The 17,601-nt window shown below is 40.5% G+C and overlaps 1 protein-coding gene across 1 annotated transcript; it reads right to left on the reverse strand.

The window, feature by feature from the left end:
- Positions 1-652: 652 nt before the first annotated feature.
- Positions 653-11,008, reverse strand: LOC141750819 (solute carrier family 2, facilitated glucose transporter member 11-like). Its single transcript, XM_074606574.1, has 12 exons — positions 10,985-11,008; positions 9,332-9,430; positions 8,617-8,777; positions 7,874-7,998; positions 6,223-6,352; positions 5,931-6,079; positions 5,136-5,323; positions 3,950-4,060; positions 3,772-3,873; positions 2,559-2,634; positions 1,495-1,622; positions 653-1,165 (listed from the first exon to the last, which is right to left on the reverse strand). Exons 1-12 carry the CDS (start codon positions 11,006-11,008, stop codon positions 959-961), a joined length of 1,500 nt encoding a protein of 499 aa, XP_074462675.1. The 3' UTR covers positions 653-958.
- Positions 11,009-17,601: the final 6,593 nt, after the last annotated feature.

Genomic DNA, 17,601 nt, shown 5'->3' on the forward strand with positions numbered 1-17,601 from the left:
CAAAAGTCACAGAAAGGCAAGTAGCAGCTAAATTGCTATGGGATTCACAGCCTATGAGACATCTGTGGTAACTGTGATCCTGGAAGAGGAGCTACAGACTCAAGATGATGATGGTGATGGGCAAGATAGCACAGAGTATCTAAAATGACTCTAGGTGCTTGTGTTTTATGGTGACTGGATTCTGCCCCCGTGTCCTTTAGCTGTGTTGCCATTGAAAGGCACTATTCATTGGGAAGAGTTGTATAGGAACTTTTCCCCCATACTTTTTCACGAACAAGTCTGAACTTAGAATCAAATGGCTGATTTTTTAGCAAAAAATTAAATTTAAGTCAAAGAAAGGATGGCTGATGACATGGAAAACTTCAATCCAAAAGGGTTGAAGTCTGTCAAACTAGATACAGCACAAGCACAACATGGCAGTATGCATGGGAACCTGGCAAGGCTTGATTATTCATTTGAGTCTACAGAAACAAAGAATTACTCTCCTATTCCACTAAATTTTTTCTTTAATCTGTTATGCGTTGAACCCTAGCCAGAGATAGCAAGCCAAGAACTTTACTATTCCCATTTCAGGGTTGTAAAAACACACTCAGAAATCACAGAGAGAGAAGGAATCAGAGGTCTTCCCTTTCTCTGTGTGCAGCAGAGTGTTTATAAAATCTACATGTAGTTTCAATGTGTATTAGTTGCCCTGCTAAGAGGAGATTTACACATCAGCAAGTTAAGCCAAAATGCTCATGATTCACACAAGTCTATCCTGTTAATATCAGCCATCATTCCTTTTCTAAGCTGCCCAGAGTGGAGTGCTTGAGAAAGGTGCTGGTTTGGCAAAATGGGAACCTTGTAAGTGACAGATGTGAAAGCTGACAGTGCATTTAGACTGACTTGCTAGTCAGAAAACAGCGAATGTCTTTTTTCCCTTCTTTTTTAAGAAAACCTGACTCCCCCTAACGGCCGGTCAAAGCCTGGTGCAGAAGGTGTAATTCTCTGTGACGTGATTTGGAGTTGACGGAATACGCTTCTTTTTAAAGTTTAGCTTATTGAATTCTTCTGTGATTTCCACGATTGATTTCCCTTTTGTTTCTGGAAGGAATAGGTGGATAAACATCCCTGAAGTGAAAAGTACCCCCATAAAGATGAGGAAGCAGAAGTGCTTGAGTCTTTCCTGCAGGGAAGAGCAAAATGAGAAAGAGAGCAAGATGAGCTTATCTTTTCTTTTGTCACTTTTTTGGCACAGTTCTTGTATTTGAGTCCCAAAGTGTTTTGCATTTGATAGGGAGCTCTTTGCATTTTGACCTTTGACTAATATTTCGGTCTGAATAAGTATCTTAGGAAAATCGGGGACCTTCAGTTGCAAAAGCGGACAGGGGAGAGCAGCTGCCAAGGCCACTCTAGACTAATATGGCATTGTCATCTCCTGATGCTCTTCCTTCTGCTCCCATGGCTGACTTGAGCTTAGTGCCCCTGGGGAGTGTTCCAGGGAAAGACACTCACCACAATGAATGGGAAGGTTGTTCCGATCACAAAGACGCCCAGCCAGTTCAGAACTGCACTGATCACAAAGGCGGGTGGTCTGCATGAGAGCTTGAAAATTTCAACCCTAATGGAAACTGTGGCACCAGCTGAAAGGAAAGAAGAATAAGAATTATTACTTGCTGATGTGTTTGATTTGAACATTGGATTGAGTGTTACTGTTACACAGTTAGGAAATAGATGCTACTGTCATGGACTGGCATTCAAAAGACTTGAGTATGTGTCTCCGTTTTAGAAAAGAAAATGTTTGTGGTGTCTTACAAACTGCTAGACATCAGTTTATTAAAGTAGTAAACTATTCAAATACATTTATTGGGGAGATTCAAGAATTAAGTAGTTAACATTTGAGAAAGCCTGACATCTTCTCATGAAAGAAGCGGTCTGAGGATGGAATAACAATTAATATTACTAACAAGAATTCCTAGCAGGATACTGCTAGATCACCAATGAGGGGTCTTCCTGGATTCACTTCCTGGGCATTGCGGTTACATTTTGAAGTCACAGGACTTTGACAGCTTTGAGTTAGGAAAATAAGCCTACCCTGCCATACGGAAAGGCAAATATTTTAAAAACGAATAGGCTTAAAAAAAAAAGAAATTAAAGAGAAAAAGTAGTATATGCTAGGAACAGAATTACTCAAAAGTAGGTCTTCTGAACTGCTGTCTGTGTGGGATAAGTTGTAATATTATACAACACTGAATTTCAATGAACTCCGGGTTTTCCTTTTTCTTTTTTCTTAGTATTTAAAAAAAAATATTTTACCCATCTGCTTTTGCTCTATTTCTGCTGTATTTTTCCAATGAGTGCTTTTTACTGTGTTCCTTTCCTCTTGTTAGCAAAACCCAAACCTGATGGCATTGAAGTTTATGTCCAATGATTGGACCCACACTGTTTAAATGACTACAAGATTAGGTTAAATGAATTTACTTATGCAAAATGTTATGCAATATTATGCAGTATTTTCCTAGCCATATTAATAAGCTCATGTGACTCGATTCCTTTATTTCTTTTGAATGAATACTTACCTGGCCCAACTCCAAAGACAACTGCAAACAAGATAATCAGACAAAGGCTGCAGTATGGCATCCAGAAATACCAGTCCTGAGAAAAAAAAAACAACACAAAAATGTAACAAACTTCTGGGTGAAATCTGTTAATCACTGTAGGTGAGAAATGCTGCTTGTTTTCCAACATTATCACCGCAAGAAAAAATATACAGTGTGTGGGAACTGGCAGAGAATTGTGAGTGCTTTTCCCTGTGGACAGAGCAGTGAGGTTTTTGTTAGGTGAGTAGAGAAGCAGGTTTGCTAGTGTAGAGCAGCTGTCAAGCTTGGAAGTCTTCAATTAAAGGAAGTCTGAATAGTACTTTTCCACCCTGTCCTCCTTTCTTATTGACCCCATGGTGCTTCCCCCAACCCTTACAGGTGTGGGAACGCCAAATCATATCTTTCTTCACTTTTGCTAAGTGATACATTCAATAACTGGTACTGAAAAGGAACTTTCCTAGATCTTATTCAAGAAGATATTAGACTCGATACTTTAGGGAAAAAGATTTCTCTCTCCTATGTTTGAGATCCTTCATGAATGAAGCAAAACTGGAAGTCTGCTGCCACCTTGCTTCAAGGTTAATTTTACAGTAGCATTTATAGAGCAGCTTTTGGACAAATACTGGTAACCCAGAAAACTTGCTTGTGAAGAAGATACAGCCATATCACAGTGTTATAGAAGTGACCTGGTCTATACTCTGTGAACAGATATGTGCATTCCCAGTACCTTCTACAGCAAAGTTAAATTTCAAATTAACTGATGCAAAGACTCTGGGGTTTTCTTGTCGCTTGTTAAAAACTGAACGAATAGAAAGGGCCATTTTCCTAGGACTGGCTTTTGATCTATGCTTTTGACCAGTGTTTGGTCCTTGCAGTCTGATGAAATCAGGAATCAGTGCTAGTCTCCAAGTGTTTTATGTATTCCTTGCTGAGCTCATGGGATCATGTTGAAAGGAAGGCAGGAGTACAACAGAGTACTTGCTGAGAGAGGGTTTACTCCTATGCATAGACAAGCTTGGTCTTTAGGATATTCCCCTCTACCTGTCCCAAAGCGTAAGCTGTTAACACAGAAGTTATTTTGGCACTTCTGAGCCTCACTTTCCTTTCTCAGTAGCATGGTCCTGCCTGTGAGCGGAGGTTAGAAATAGAATAGATAATGGAAAGAGATCTGCCATGAGAAGAGTTGCCTTACCTGTAGGGAGAGAGTCACGGTAATACCAGCTAGCAGTGAACCCATGATCCAATAGCCTCCTCTTAAGAGCACTTTCCTGCCCAGTCGCTCAATGATGGAGCTCTAAAGGACAGAAATCACACTGATATCAGAGCCAGAAGAACAAATTGTGACCCATTCCCATTGTAATGTGACTTACACAGACTACAGCAGCTACGAGTTCAGAGAGTCCAACAGAGAGGGTCATGTAGGATATCATTTTTTCATCAAAGCCAGCTGCCTGGAGGACTTCAAAAGTATAAAAATAGATCTGGAAAAAAAACCATTAAACAGTAAGAAAAGAAAATAGCTGATTTCTTACCCATGCCTGTGTGACACTGCCCTAGATAGGAGCTGCTAACCAAGGAACATGCAGCTTAGCTTTGGAGTGAGCTAGAATTCTGCACTCTTTTTGGTAGTATTTACTTTATTGGCAAACAAAAATATTATAAAAAGTAATTAATTAATTCATTCGCTAGATAAAAGATAAAATGCTGGGATAAAAGGATCTCCTGCACTGCAATGTAATTAGATTTGCAGAGAGCACAGATTTAGGTGCTTTCAGAAACAGCCAGGTATTTCATCACTTCTAGAGCCCATCCAAAAACATCATTATAGGATGTATTCTACTTTCTCAAGAAAGAAGAGCATGTGTTATGGAGTCGTGAGGGAGTAAAATAAGCATCTTTTTTTTTCAAGTATGCCTGGTACTGTTTGGACATATGCTAAGATGGTGAAGATTCCAGTTTAAGCTGTGTTAGACTCAACTGTGTATTTTCTTTGCAGATGTTCCTGCACCACGATGTTAGAAGTGGAAGAATCATGCAGGCAATTGCAAAACTGTGGCTTCAAAACAATCACAGAAAAGTGCTGCTGTGAGGAAGATGGGGAGAACTGCAGAAGCTGCCAGAACAGCAAGTATGCTCGTTGATTAGCTTTAAAGGTAGAGTGAGCATACTGCCATCCCAACATCTGAGGATCCTAAGAGCCGGGGGGCAAATAGCAGCAGTAACATAAAACTACATTGCAGATTTTGCCAATATAGGGTAGGCTCATTTATAAGAGTGGGTTCTGGGGGCCTTGTAACAGCTTCCAAAAATGGCTGTTAAATAAGCCTAACTACCAAGGAAGGTAACTCCAGCAAGAACCAAGAGCCGGGCAATGGAACGTCACATGAAGAGCCCGGCCAAGCTTTGCAGTCTGTTACTGCTGCCCTGTAGCAGGGCTGGCAGACAGCAAGTTGTGGCCTGAGAAGTCTGAGAAAAATGGAGGGAACTCCTGGGAACCATGATGTCTCCATGATGTCCATAAGTGTTTTGAGACTTTAAGGGGGAAGTACACTCAACTGCATTGATGCCACATAGCTGAACTGTGGCAGTCAGAATAACTATCACATACAGCTGCCAACGGAAAGCTGGTTCTTTCATTAGCTCCAGGACACTCAAGATCTTGGTGTTTTTCATTGTTGCCTTCTCTTTCATGATGTCATCAATCTCTGCTTGGTGATGGCCTTCACCCCAAAGCTGCCTTATGGCTGTGGAGGAGAAGGAGAGTGAGACCTTCCATGTTAATTTGTCTCTTGTTTGTTGCCTAATGAGTTTGTTGAGTAGGTGATGCACGTGCCTAGCAGCACAGCATGCATGGCCTGTAACTGTGGCAGAGATATTCTAAAGTGTGTTCCAGAGCCCTGCTCCCCTCCTGCACAGAGGAATCTGTTCTGACAGAGGGGCTTAGGGGTAAACAGTGAGTCCCTCCCTGCCCATGGGTCCACTTTTCTCCCTTCCTCCTTCCCTCAGGGTATAAGCAGGGTACACAACCAATGACCAGAGGTGAGTGGTGCCTTGTGCAGTGCAGCATTGTCTGCAGTGCAAACAGTCATTTATCATTTATCATCAGACTGACTGCACAAGTGGTGTCAGCTGAATGCAAAAGGTTTTGTAATACAGAACTGTAGAGAGAAGTAGCTTCATGTTCGTTGTGGGGACTACAACAAAAATACACTTAGTAGGTATTCAGAGAGTCATTTTAGAAATACGCAAGGAAAAACTTTGTCCTGTTTATTTTTTTCCATATGGGGAGAGTAAACATCACAAAACAATTGAAAGTCAAGTGAGGAGCAGGAACCTGGAGCCCACAGTTACCTTTTTTGCAGCCTTCCTGGTCTCCTTTATGCATGAGGAGATACGGTGGAGACTCAGGGAAGAAGGGCAGAGTGATCAGCTGCACCAGTGCTGGAAGTCCACAGGAGGCCATCAGCATGGGCCAGAGGTACTGGCTCCCCAATAGCTCCCTGGCAGGAATAAAATGTGTGTGTAGAATAAAAGTTTACTGCATTGGTTTTGAGGAGAGAAAAAAATGGATGGGAAAGCAGAGTAAGAAGCAAAAAGTAGAGGAGACAGAAATTAATCGTGTGGGAAATCAATTGTATTATACCTTTGTCCTGAAATTTGCCCTACGGCTTTTCCCAGTGACCAAAAGAAAGAGGAAGTAGAGTTTGCAAATCCGCGTAGCTTCCTAGGGGAAATTTCCCCAACGTATTGATGATGTAGAGGAACACAAAGACCTTGGGGTGAGAAGAGAATTATGGGAGAGAAGAAAGAAGACATTCATAACCATTGACAATAAAATTTCACGTAAATAATTAAGCATTACAGAATATAGCTGCCTCATGCACCAAACTATTGCTCGTACCTCAAACCACACATGAGATTTTTCAGTACTAGATTTTCTAACCCTTTCTTCAAAAGTGTTAGGTTCCTGTCCTCTCTGCACAGTGCAGTTTCCTGATCTTAAGAAATGTACAGTTTTCCCTTTGTGGTGTAGGTGTAGCCTCATCATAGTATCTCTTGTGAGCCTTAGCCTGTTTCAAAGGACAGAGAGTATGCAAGTGCTGAATAACTAAACACTCTGTAGAAATATTTAGTTTGCTTGTAGGTAACTGACATAATCTCAACCTTTTCTGACACGATGCTATAGAATAGCTGTATGGTAGATCCATAGCAGATTAAAATATACAGGGCTATACTCAATGTTGATTTGTACATGATTTGAGAGGAGACACAAGTATTTCTTTTCCACCATCCAGCAATTATTTTGATGACTACAGGAAGAGTTGTTGTTTCCAGCTGTTAGTGAAGTACAGACATGCTGAAAACTAGTGCAGGAATAAGAGCTTTTTCCTGATATGCTGATTACAGCTCCTTTTATCTGTTTTGAAATCAACATGTTCTTCTCCTGGTTTTATGGGATGGCAAAGCAATGGAGATATGCAATCTCTTTAATAAAAATAAAGTCTTTGCATGAGGCATGATACAGGTTCTAGATCACAGCAGGGCCCCTGTGGGTGAATAATTCTCAAAATACAACTGTAGTTCTTCAATACAAATGTATGTCAGAGAAGAAACGTACAAAATCTGGTTATTTGAAAAACAGATACTAATTTCTAATTAAACAAGTTAAAATCGGCATCCCTGTGAATATCCAAAATGAACAGAAAGGAAACTTTTTGTGTAGGAGACAAATACAAGACATACTGATACTATCACAGGATGTTTTTGCTGCATGTGATCTACCTGGCAGGAGTGAATTTGCTTGGTTATGCCCAGCTCTTTTTACTAACCCCAAGGACTTCCTGCTTTGAAGCAGGTTGAATACCTGCTTCATCTAAAACATTCCTGAAATATGTTGAGAGTCAAAATTAAATGGTCATGGCCTTGAACAGCCTGGTTCTCTGGAATCTTAAGAGAATACCAGCTTTAAACTATATACCATATGATTTTCAGTACTGTTAACCAAAACTAAGATATTATTATACATATTTTTCGATCAGAAAAAGAACCTTGTCTCATATTGTATCAAAACATTCCAGGTCTGAATATTCATGCTCTTGGCAAAGCTGAATTTCCTTTGCTATCAGTGAAATTAGTAGTAATTATGCACTTTATTGCTGGGTGTTATAGAAGATCTTCTGACAAGGGATCACTGACTTTAATATTTTATTTTCTTAGTGAAGCTTTATTATTTACTTCGAATAGTGATGTAAAATTCTGGTAGAGCCTGCTGATCTCTGGGAGAAATCACTTACCTGCACTTATTCCACACATGAAGCGTCCAATTAGAATCATCTCAAAGGACCGGGCTATTTTACTGCATCCCATGATGGATGCTGCCACTATCATGAGCAGATTGTTGCACAAGAGACATTTCTTTCTGTAAGTGCAAGAAAGTAAAAAGAATTTTTGTAAATCAGAAGGGAGATGGCACAAGCTCCTAGCATGTAGGATGTTTTGGGTGAAATTGTCTTGCTAGTTTTGTGAAATTATACATATATGGTCCGGGAGAAAATAAACCCTTCCACACTATTAGCACTGGATACTCTGGACTCATGGTGTGCCTTGGCACACAGCTAGTCCTGGGAGTTTGGGAACGCTTCTGGGTTTTGAAGGAGAAAAAAGTCTTAAAGCGTTTCTGCATTTGAAAATCTGTTATGAAACACATTAATGTAACACTTAGATCATCGCAATGCTGCTATATTTTGAGTAGCACCTCCAAGAAACCCATTTGGTCTTCAGCCGGGGGGCTGCCTTTCCTCTGTGCCAACACTAACCCAACCTGAGTAATGGTGTCTGGTGTGACAGGCCGGCAGCACAGTTGATTACTGCGTGCCACAGGACAAGGGCAAGAAGCAGCAAAATCTTTTAACACCACTGCTAAGCTGGCTGTATTACAGCCATGATTAAGCCTAAAAGTCTGTCTCACTTTCAAAACCTCAACTGGCATTTCCTTAAGCTAAAATTCAATTGTCAAACTGTCTTTAAACATACTTACTTGCCATACTTGACAGTTAGGTATCTACTTCCTGAAGAACCCAAGAGACCTCCTATACCGAAGATGGACACTGTGATAGACCATAGGAACAAGAGGTTATCCTGATGGATGGGGTAGCCATATCGCTCCAGCCAAGTTTCATTAATGAATGCCTTAACATGCTGAGACAGAAAAAAGAATTTTCATTAACAATAACTGTGACTCCAATGCATGTATTTTATTATATTTATAACATAATTTTGTTGCTTCAGCTAAAGTCACTGTTTCTTATAAACTCTAAAAGTGTGCATTAGCTAATAGATATAGTGTAATAGAGTATGGTGTGTTCGTTTTGCCATTAAAAGGAGTTCATTCTTTGTTTTTTTGTCCTTGAAATCTGAGGAAATGAGGCACGGACTTGTAGTGAAGAATAGTGTCAAATGAGACCACTGAAGTAGGCACAGGTGCTCTAGGTTTATAGGCCACCCCAGTCAGTCTGCATCTTCTGAGAAACAGTTCTATAAACAACAACTTGCAGTTCCTCTTTTCTTCTGTTTTCAACACTTTGACATGTTCTGCTTTATGTGATAGCATAGTAATGGGAAAGAATCGTGAGAGAAGAATACTGTGATTAAAGTGATTAAAGCCTTGCTGACTGCCAGAGAAAAGCATCCTCAAACAGGAATATAGACTCAGTGCTGCTGTTAACCAGTGTGCCACATGTGTCTTTGCCTACCTGAGACATGTAGGTGATTGTAGAAATTTGAAAGCCAATTTGGAATGTTCCACCAATCCCCAGGACAGTGATCATTTGAAAGAGCCCCTGGTACTGTACCTGCAGAGGTAAACCAAAATCTTCTTATGCTTGTAGCCACATCAGGCCGTTCTTTAAATGGGTCTTTCATTCTCCAGAAACATCTCGTTTGCTCAAGGGATTTGCAATTAGGCATATTCCCTCTGCTTGCCCTGGTGTGAATTGTACATCCTCGTGTGATTTCCCTACATCCACTCAAGAAAATGCAGCCTTTAGCTATGGAAACCACTACATTTCCCTTTGCTCCTAGATAATTAGTCAACAGAGTAGTAATCTGAAGATAATTTCACAATCCAGGGCTAATACATGGGAGAGTGGTTTTGAGGAGGGAGGTATTACTTTTCTCTCTGCTATCGGGGCAGTGGCCAGGCTATCTGCAGCTCAGACTTATGCCCACAGTAGTGAACAGGCCCTCTGTGCCCACACCAGTCCTGTCTTATCTGAGAGTGCAGCTGCTGTGCTAGCTACCCTTCAGACCCTTGAATAGTGGGCAGTGATCCCTCAACTCAAGTTTTGTGGCAAAGACTCCTGAAATTGCCCACAACAGCTAAAATTTAAAAAAAGAAGTCTGAAATGGGCAAAAAAACCCCCTGATATTTCTTGTAGCATGTTTTTCTGCTCTGGCTTCTGTCAGTGTGGCAGCCCTTGGAAATCCATGGTTTTTTGCCTAGGTGGAGAGGAGGGAACAGCAAGGTAAAGTCTTGGGGCAGAATTTCCCTTCTGCGTTGGTTCTGCTCAAGCTGTGCTGTAGGAGGAAAGTGTCTTTTCTAGGTCTTATTGCCACCAGCAGTTCTGGACTCTTTCCCTTCCTGCCTGTCTCGAGCAGCATGATCATCTTAATCTCTTGGAAGCTTTGAGAACAGGCATCCCACTTTGATTTTTTTCTAGTTGAATATGTGTCTGAAAATACACAACCAGCACAGCACTTAGGTTTACACTACCACAGCCTTTGCAGCAGGACATAGTGAATATGCTGTGAATGAATGAAAAACTGACAGCCTTTCAGAGGTGCCCTACCATATTCCTCTTTCCTGGACAAGAGGTTAAGTGTGGAGGACCTGGGAGCTCTTTCTCAAAGAGACATGGTTCTAACTGGAGATGCCTCACTGATGTGTGAGGGTTCAAGACTCAGCCATAGCCAGGATATAAATGCTGCAGGCTCCCACAAACATCCCTATCAAGGTGCCACAGCTGCCAACATCTAGTCCGGTTCCCTGCTTTTCAAAACCTCTGCCTATCATCTCTTGCACTAAATAATTAGTGATATACCTAACAAAACTCTTTTTTCAGCAGGTAAGCAAAGCAAATTATGTTTGAGGGCAAGCAAATATTTTCCAGTAAATGAAAACATTTAAGAAACATTAACATATTGATAAAAATAAGACAAAGATGGATGGCAGAGCATATAAAATGCAAACTTCTGTAATATCTCAAAATGGTGGGCAGAACCACTTCTGAGATGCTTTTAGTGAATAGGAGCCTTGTTGTTTTAACTGAGATACTGATATTGTTTTCTTTGAAACACTAGTAGCATACAAAAATGTCACAGATGTAAATACTCCACCAAGTACTTACCAGGTCTGATAGGAAGCCGGTCATCTCTGGCTAGGGGCTGGTTGTCTGGTGTGTGATGTGTCTTTGTCATCACAAGCTTCTGTGTCTCTGTCTCCTGCCTGCTGGTACGGCAGTGAGCATTTGGCTTCAGGGACTAGAGTTAAATTTTTACTATTTTGTCTTCATTCACTTATATTTACTTCTACTGGCCAAAGTTAACACTGCTGGATTAAATATTTCAGGACATAATTGCATTTAGTCCAGTCCGCAAGGGGAGAGTTTCAAAGCAGAGGATGTTTACACTTTGGGGGTAGTGAGGGCTTTGGAAAGGGAAAGGAGAGCAGTTCAGGCAAAAAAATCTAAACAGTTTTCTAGGAACAGTAAAATACTTTACTTCTATGATACAGACTGAGGAGTATCTCTGCTGTAATCTGCACAAAGCAAAAAAGCAGCTGGTATGATATTTAGATACTGTTATTTATTAATGAGTAAAGTATGTGGTCTTCTGTTTCAGATTTATTGGTATAGTAAATATTGTTTATTAGATGAAAAACAGGCAAATTCTGAAGCACGCAGCCCTTTGTTGGGTTTGAAGTAGAAGTAGCAAATTTCAAAGTCTAATTCAGCTGTTCTGGTTTTATCTATCAGTTAGACTGTACTGAGGAAGGGTATTTCTTGTCTGGTGGTTATGTGGATGTCTGTCAACCAAGTGTGGTAAAAAGGCAGTAGGAGATACTGTGCCCTGGCTTTTAGAATAGAGCACCTGGTCCTGAAGGCTCTGCTTGAAACAGCCAGTACCCGTAAGACCCACTTGCTTGCGAGAGTAACCAAAGTTGGTAAATATTCCCTAATGAGTTAGGATGGGACAACTGGGATCTTAATCTCTCAGGTTTCAGCTTTGAATGTTACAGACACAGAACAACTCCAAAATCAGTGTTGCAGCCATTGAAAAGTCACTTTGGTTTCCAGAGGCTCCTCTCTTGTGAAGAGAAGCCTGAACTGTACCTCTACATGGCTTCTGCTAGAGACAGCACTTGGAAGAAAGAGGTTTGCCTGGGACTCTCGTGTAATTCCTACTTTCAAAGACTTTTGCTTGCTCTTACTCATGCCAAGGGACTTTCCCCCACCTCAAGGCGGGGGCAGATGGGGCAATGAGGTTGTACTGAAGCCCTCAGTAAATGCCCAAGCTCACCCTTGGGACTTGTACTTTCAGTTCACAAAACACAGAATTATTTACAGAGGGGTTTATTGCAAATACTGTGAGTCTAAAGAAATGACAAAAAAATGCATGTTAATAATAAAACCTTGGATACTTGTGTAATTCCAACTATTGCCTATATAACTGCATAGCAAATACTGTTTATTCTGGCTTGCAATAGCACTTAGAATGATTTGGCATTTTTTTAAGTATTTTCTCTTGAACACCAACAATTGTTAACATTTTGATTGTACAAAAATGCAAGTTGCGTAGCTATTGACTATTTATTGTTTTAAAATGTTGTTTCCTTTTTATTACATAATTTTTCTCAAATTGTATCAAAGTGTGTGTGGGGGACACTGTGTCACAAGGATTCCTACGCTCCTTGAAAATAATTACTGAGGATCTCAAAGAGCAGCAAATTCCACCAACTCAGTGAAACTTCTCCTACATTTTGGGGGATTTCTAGTACTGTTTCATCTTATCAGCAATTTTAGAATTTTATCCTAGGAGTTTACCTCTTGGTTTTTTGTTAGGTCAATAGAATTGACCATTTCTATTATAAATTTCACCTGTATTCTAGAAAAAGCTCTGTTATGCTATGGAAGTTGTGCATGGATTCATGTTTAAGGAATTATTACAGAGTTAAGGAGAACTTTTAATTTGTTCTATACAGAGCTGTAAGAAATGGTGCTGTGAAATGGACAAACACTGAAACTCACTTTCATGACTTGACTCGTATAAATTTCTCTAAAGACCTCAAGGCTGGGCTTGGTTCTAAGCCAGCTTGTTTGACACTGTATTGCTATAATCCAAAACTCAAAATGAAATTCTGAATAGCAAAATCACAGAGACTAGAGCTAAAGAAGACATTTAAGCAAAAAGATTTCCTAAGTGAAATCTCTAAGTTTAGCATAGCATGTAGTTTATTTTATGATGACTTATTGATTACTGACTGCTCTCAGGTTTTTAAGGTGATATGAGAGTGACTTTCATTCATGAAAATTCCTCTTGTGTCTATGAAGGAATATTCATATCTTTTCCAATAATGGAAAATAAATAAGTTGCCTTTGTTTTGTTTTGCAGTCTGCAAGCATCAAGGTCCTTTATGACCTTGCTTAATGTATGGTCCTTCTGCTGACCAGCTAGAAGCTCATGTAGGTAACATGTTTCTCAGGAGAAGTATTTCCTGTAAAGGAACGAGATCTCTTCCTAAAATGTAAAGCACCAAATTCTTCAGTTATTTCCATAATCAAGTTCCCCTTTGTCTCTGGAAGGAAGAGGTAGGTGAAGATGCCTGAGCTGATGAGGATCCCAGTAAAGATAAGGAAGCAGAAGGAGATGAGGTTTTCCTGGAAATAAACCAGAGAAAGATTTTTTATTTTTTTTTGCTTCTCCTTTTACAGCACTTTGAACATGATGACAATGAAGGCAAAGTTTCACTTTACAGCTGTCTACACGCAGTTTGTTTTGTCGCTGTGACATTAAACGCACCAGTCTTTAGGTGTGAAAGAGCAATGGGAATAAAGTAGTTAAAAGTTTCTTCTTACCTGAAGGGAGAGAGTAACTGTGAGGACAGGCAGTGCCAAGGCCATGAAAGCATAGCCCTTGCACAGCAGTGTCTTCCTGCCAAACTGCTCAGTGGTAAAGTTCTGGAAGGGCAGAAAAAGCACTCACTAAAGCCTGAGTAACACACTGATGCAGTGCATCTTACACACAGCAGAGTGGGAAGGAATACACAGACTGACTGCTAGTGATACATACAGAATAAGGCCTTCTTCAAACCCAGCTGTGTACGGCACCTCAGAAGCGCACAGATAGACCTAGAAAACAGAACATAAGAAAAAACTTGGATTGGAAACAATGGATTGCATGTGTGGTATCACCTGTAATGTCAGGACTGGTAAGCAAGCAAATGGGGTACGTTTCTCTCAGTGACCTGTCCTTTTTGCTGATTGTTGGGAAAATACTTCTTTTCAAGAATGAATTAGAATTAGAAAGTGTATTTTTAAAAGCTTTTCCACATGCTTTTAACAGAAAGAAACTGATATCATTTTAGTTTCAGTCCTGGTCAGCATCTGATGCAAGTCAGCTGTGGTCCGGAAAAACAAGAGATCCACCTATCATCATCATTTAGTGTTGGACATACAGAAGTGAAAATAGAGGTGTTAATAATGGGTGAATTTCCTGAGGAAGATGAGGGAATTGACATGAAGCTTGTCACTACTGATACAGCTGTTCTAGCCCCACTATGTCCAGGCCGGCCCCAGAAAAGAGACAAGAATATGGGATGAGAAGGCTCTAGGAGGCAGCAGCTCGAAGAGGCTGTGCTCTGTCTTCCAGCCAGTTTTATTAGCAATCCTGACAACAACAGCAACAGCTACTGAAGCCAAAATATTTACAGAACATAACCTTCTTTGAACAGAAGCATAACCCTGACACACTAACGGTGCTACCACTGCTTGTATTCAGTTCTGTTGGAAGCCAGCTGCAGCCTTACAGCAGAGACTTTGGCCCTGATGCATGGGTCTGTACTGAAATAAGTAAGGCTGGATGGCGTATAAATTTCCAACTTCTTCTTGAAGGCATCAGTCACAGCAATGACACTGAAACAGTAGTACAAAGATGAGAAACCTAAGAGAAAAAAGCCTAGCTTACTTGCTTTATCTCTCCTTTTGAGTAAAAGATGGGCAGGGTGAGTAGTCAAAATAATTTGAGATGTTTCTTGCAGAAGTATGAGACAGAGGCCTTGTCACAGGGTTGAAGCAACATGCAAACATTAATATTGGCAGGTTAATCATATACTATCTGGTTTATCAGTAACAGCAAGAAATGCGGCAATAGTAAGCATTTGGGAGAACAGGCCTCCTGAGGTTTGGCACATTGTGTTTGTGCAGCCTGGGAGGATGAGTGCTTGAGATGGAAAGATTCCTTAAGCCATGAAGTAGTGAAGGTACCCAGAAAGACTACTGGTGAAGGTCTGACTTCTTGCAAGAGACACAGGAGTTAAATCTGAGTGAGCCTGACTGGGCTTCGTAAGTGAGGGACAGAGGGATCCAAGGCTCATGCGTTTAAACCTGGTATGGTGCTGTGTGAGAGGGATGAACAGTCCCTCTGCAATGTGCCAGCTCTGCTTCTGCTGAGACTGGTTTCTGCCAAAGGACCAGCAAAGACAAAGTGACACTGACCAAGATAACAACAGAGAATTCTCTCTTCTGTATGTACAGAAGGCTTTGGACTTCTGAAAAGAAGATCTGAAAAAGAGAAAGAGGAGAGTAAAATCAGAGAAGGAAATGACAAGTGAAAGTAGAAGCTACCACAGCAGAATACACTATTGATCTGGTACAATGCCAATAGTGAACACTGATCCTAACTTGTATTTTTTCATATGTCTATATCTAGTTAGCTACTCTGTGGCTTTAATGTCTCTGCGGTGCAGTTCAGAAGTACTATCACTTGCAATTACACCACATTGTGAAATCAGTGCAAACTGGGAAAAGAACAGCATGGGAGAAAATAAATCTTATATTTGTGTTCCCTTTGGTCTCACACTGTTCTTATTTTTAAACAGGGAACTCAGGCATTAGGAATACCCCGTTACAACATTGTTAGGGAAGGTGCACGTTGTATAGAAGCTCAGCCACAGAGGTTTGGGGCAAGAGGGTATGGTGGCCAAAAAAAGCATAAGATTTCATCCTGGATACGTGCAGCACCTTGTTAGTCTTTTTGGAATCAATGAGGTATGGGGGCACAGGAGCCGTTGTGGGCAGGTTAACATACACAAACCAGTCTGTCCTCCAGCATTATTGCACAATAAATGTCCATAATTTAAAACTTCTCTTCTTAAATAACAATGTGCATTTATATAGCACTTTCCCAGCTCAATAGTGAATGACAGTATTCCAAATAAAGAGTAGTAGATGAATGGGCAAATACATCCAAAGCCGGTAGCCAATTGCCACTGGCTATCAGGAGCCAGGTGAAGGCCAGGAGTAAATCTCACGACTGCTTGATTCTCACCCAAATACAACTTTTTTATAGTGCCTGGAAGCTTAAACTGCAGAATTTTCTTATGGACACATAAGAGTTGCTTTAGTGCACAAAGAAGGGAATATACCCAACTGCATTAATGCCAGAGAATTGCAGAGTTATGATCCCAATAATGGAAATGCACAGCTGCCAGTGCAGAGTCTGGTCTTCCATCACTTCCAGCACACTCAGAATTTTGACATTTCTCATCGCTGCCTTTTGGTCTTGCAGATTGTCAGCTTCTGCCTGGTACTCTCCCTCACCCAGTTTCTTCATAGCTGGGCAGAACAAAGAGGAAAGCTTGATACAACTGCACTATTCATGAATCATAGTATTTGTACATGCAGACTTATTTAGATTATTAATTAGTTATTCCCCTAAGGTTTCAGACATCATGATTATTAACAAGCATGGAATGAGAACATTAGTGAGATATGTTTATATCCTGTGTCCACAGTCCTGCAGAAGATAAAGTCCTATCTCAGAGCTGTTAGTATATAAAACTTAATTAACACAGTTATCAAAACATCGATACATTCTTAGATCTTTCACTTTCCCTGTCTGACTTTATAGTTCTTATTACAGCACCTTGGCAGTGCTGTCCTTGAACCTGAACAGAGAAACTATGGTCGCAATCACCGGCAGCTCTTTGCACACATAATGTAGCATATTTGGTCATTAAAGGGTTTTGTGCTTGTGTGCATGTGTGTTTTCATGTAGAATTGCAAAGGCATGCTGTATCTGGACAGATTTGTTGGAAAGAATTTGTAGTAAATTGATGAGATAATTTATGCAGTTTGCTGACAAGATGAGATAGCTCCCAGTAGGCTCTCTGCTATTTCAGTTATGTGGTTGTGGTAGCCAAATTAACTCATTTAAAATTACCTTACATGAGATCTTTTGAAAATTTTGATTGCCCATGTTAACATCTGTTAAATGGAGAGACTGATGTGCTTGTTACCTGGGCATGCCCACTCAAAGGCAGCTATAGTCTAGCTCTTAATTCTTTTCTTCTGCAGAGAAGAGGGGGGTGGTAAGAGCTGGGAGTGGAAAGTCAATGGAAACACTTTGCAGCTTATTTTGGAAAGCATCCTTTCCATTTTGATCCCACTACCAATGACTTCTGAAGATGCTGTATCTGCTTAAAGCTTTTCTTACCATGGCTGAGTAGCTGATCATAGAGCTTTGAAAGCCAGTCGTGAGGGATCCACCAATTCCCAACACAAAGAGCATTACAAACAACCACTGGTACGGAATCTGCAAGGAATAGTACAAGCTCATCACAAAAGAAACTGGTGATATCATAGTCCCCACATTTCTAGGATATCGTCTTGTTTTATGATGCTTAAATAATCTCAGCAGAACATGCAAAGCATCAATGCAAAAAAGATCAGCCAAATAAAGGTTCTGG

The sequence above is a fragment of the Larus michahellis genome, chromosome 13, assembly GCF_964199755.1.
Source record: "Larus michahellis chromosome 13, bLarMic1.1, whole genome shotgun sequence".
NCBI lineage: Eukaryota > Metazoa > Chordata > Aves > Charadriiformes > Laridae > Larus > Larus michahellis.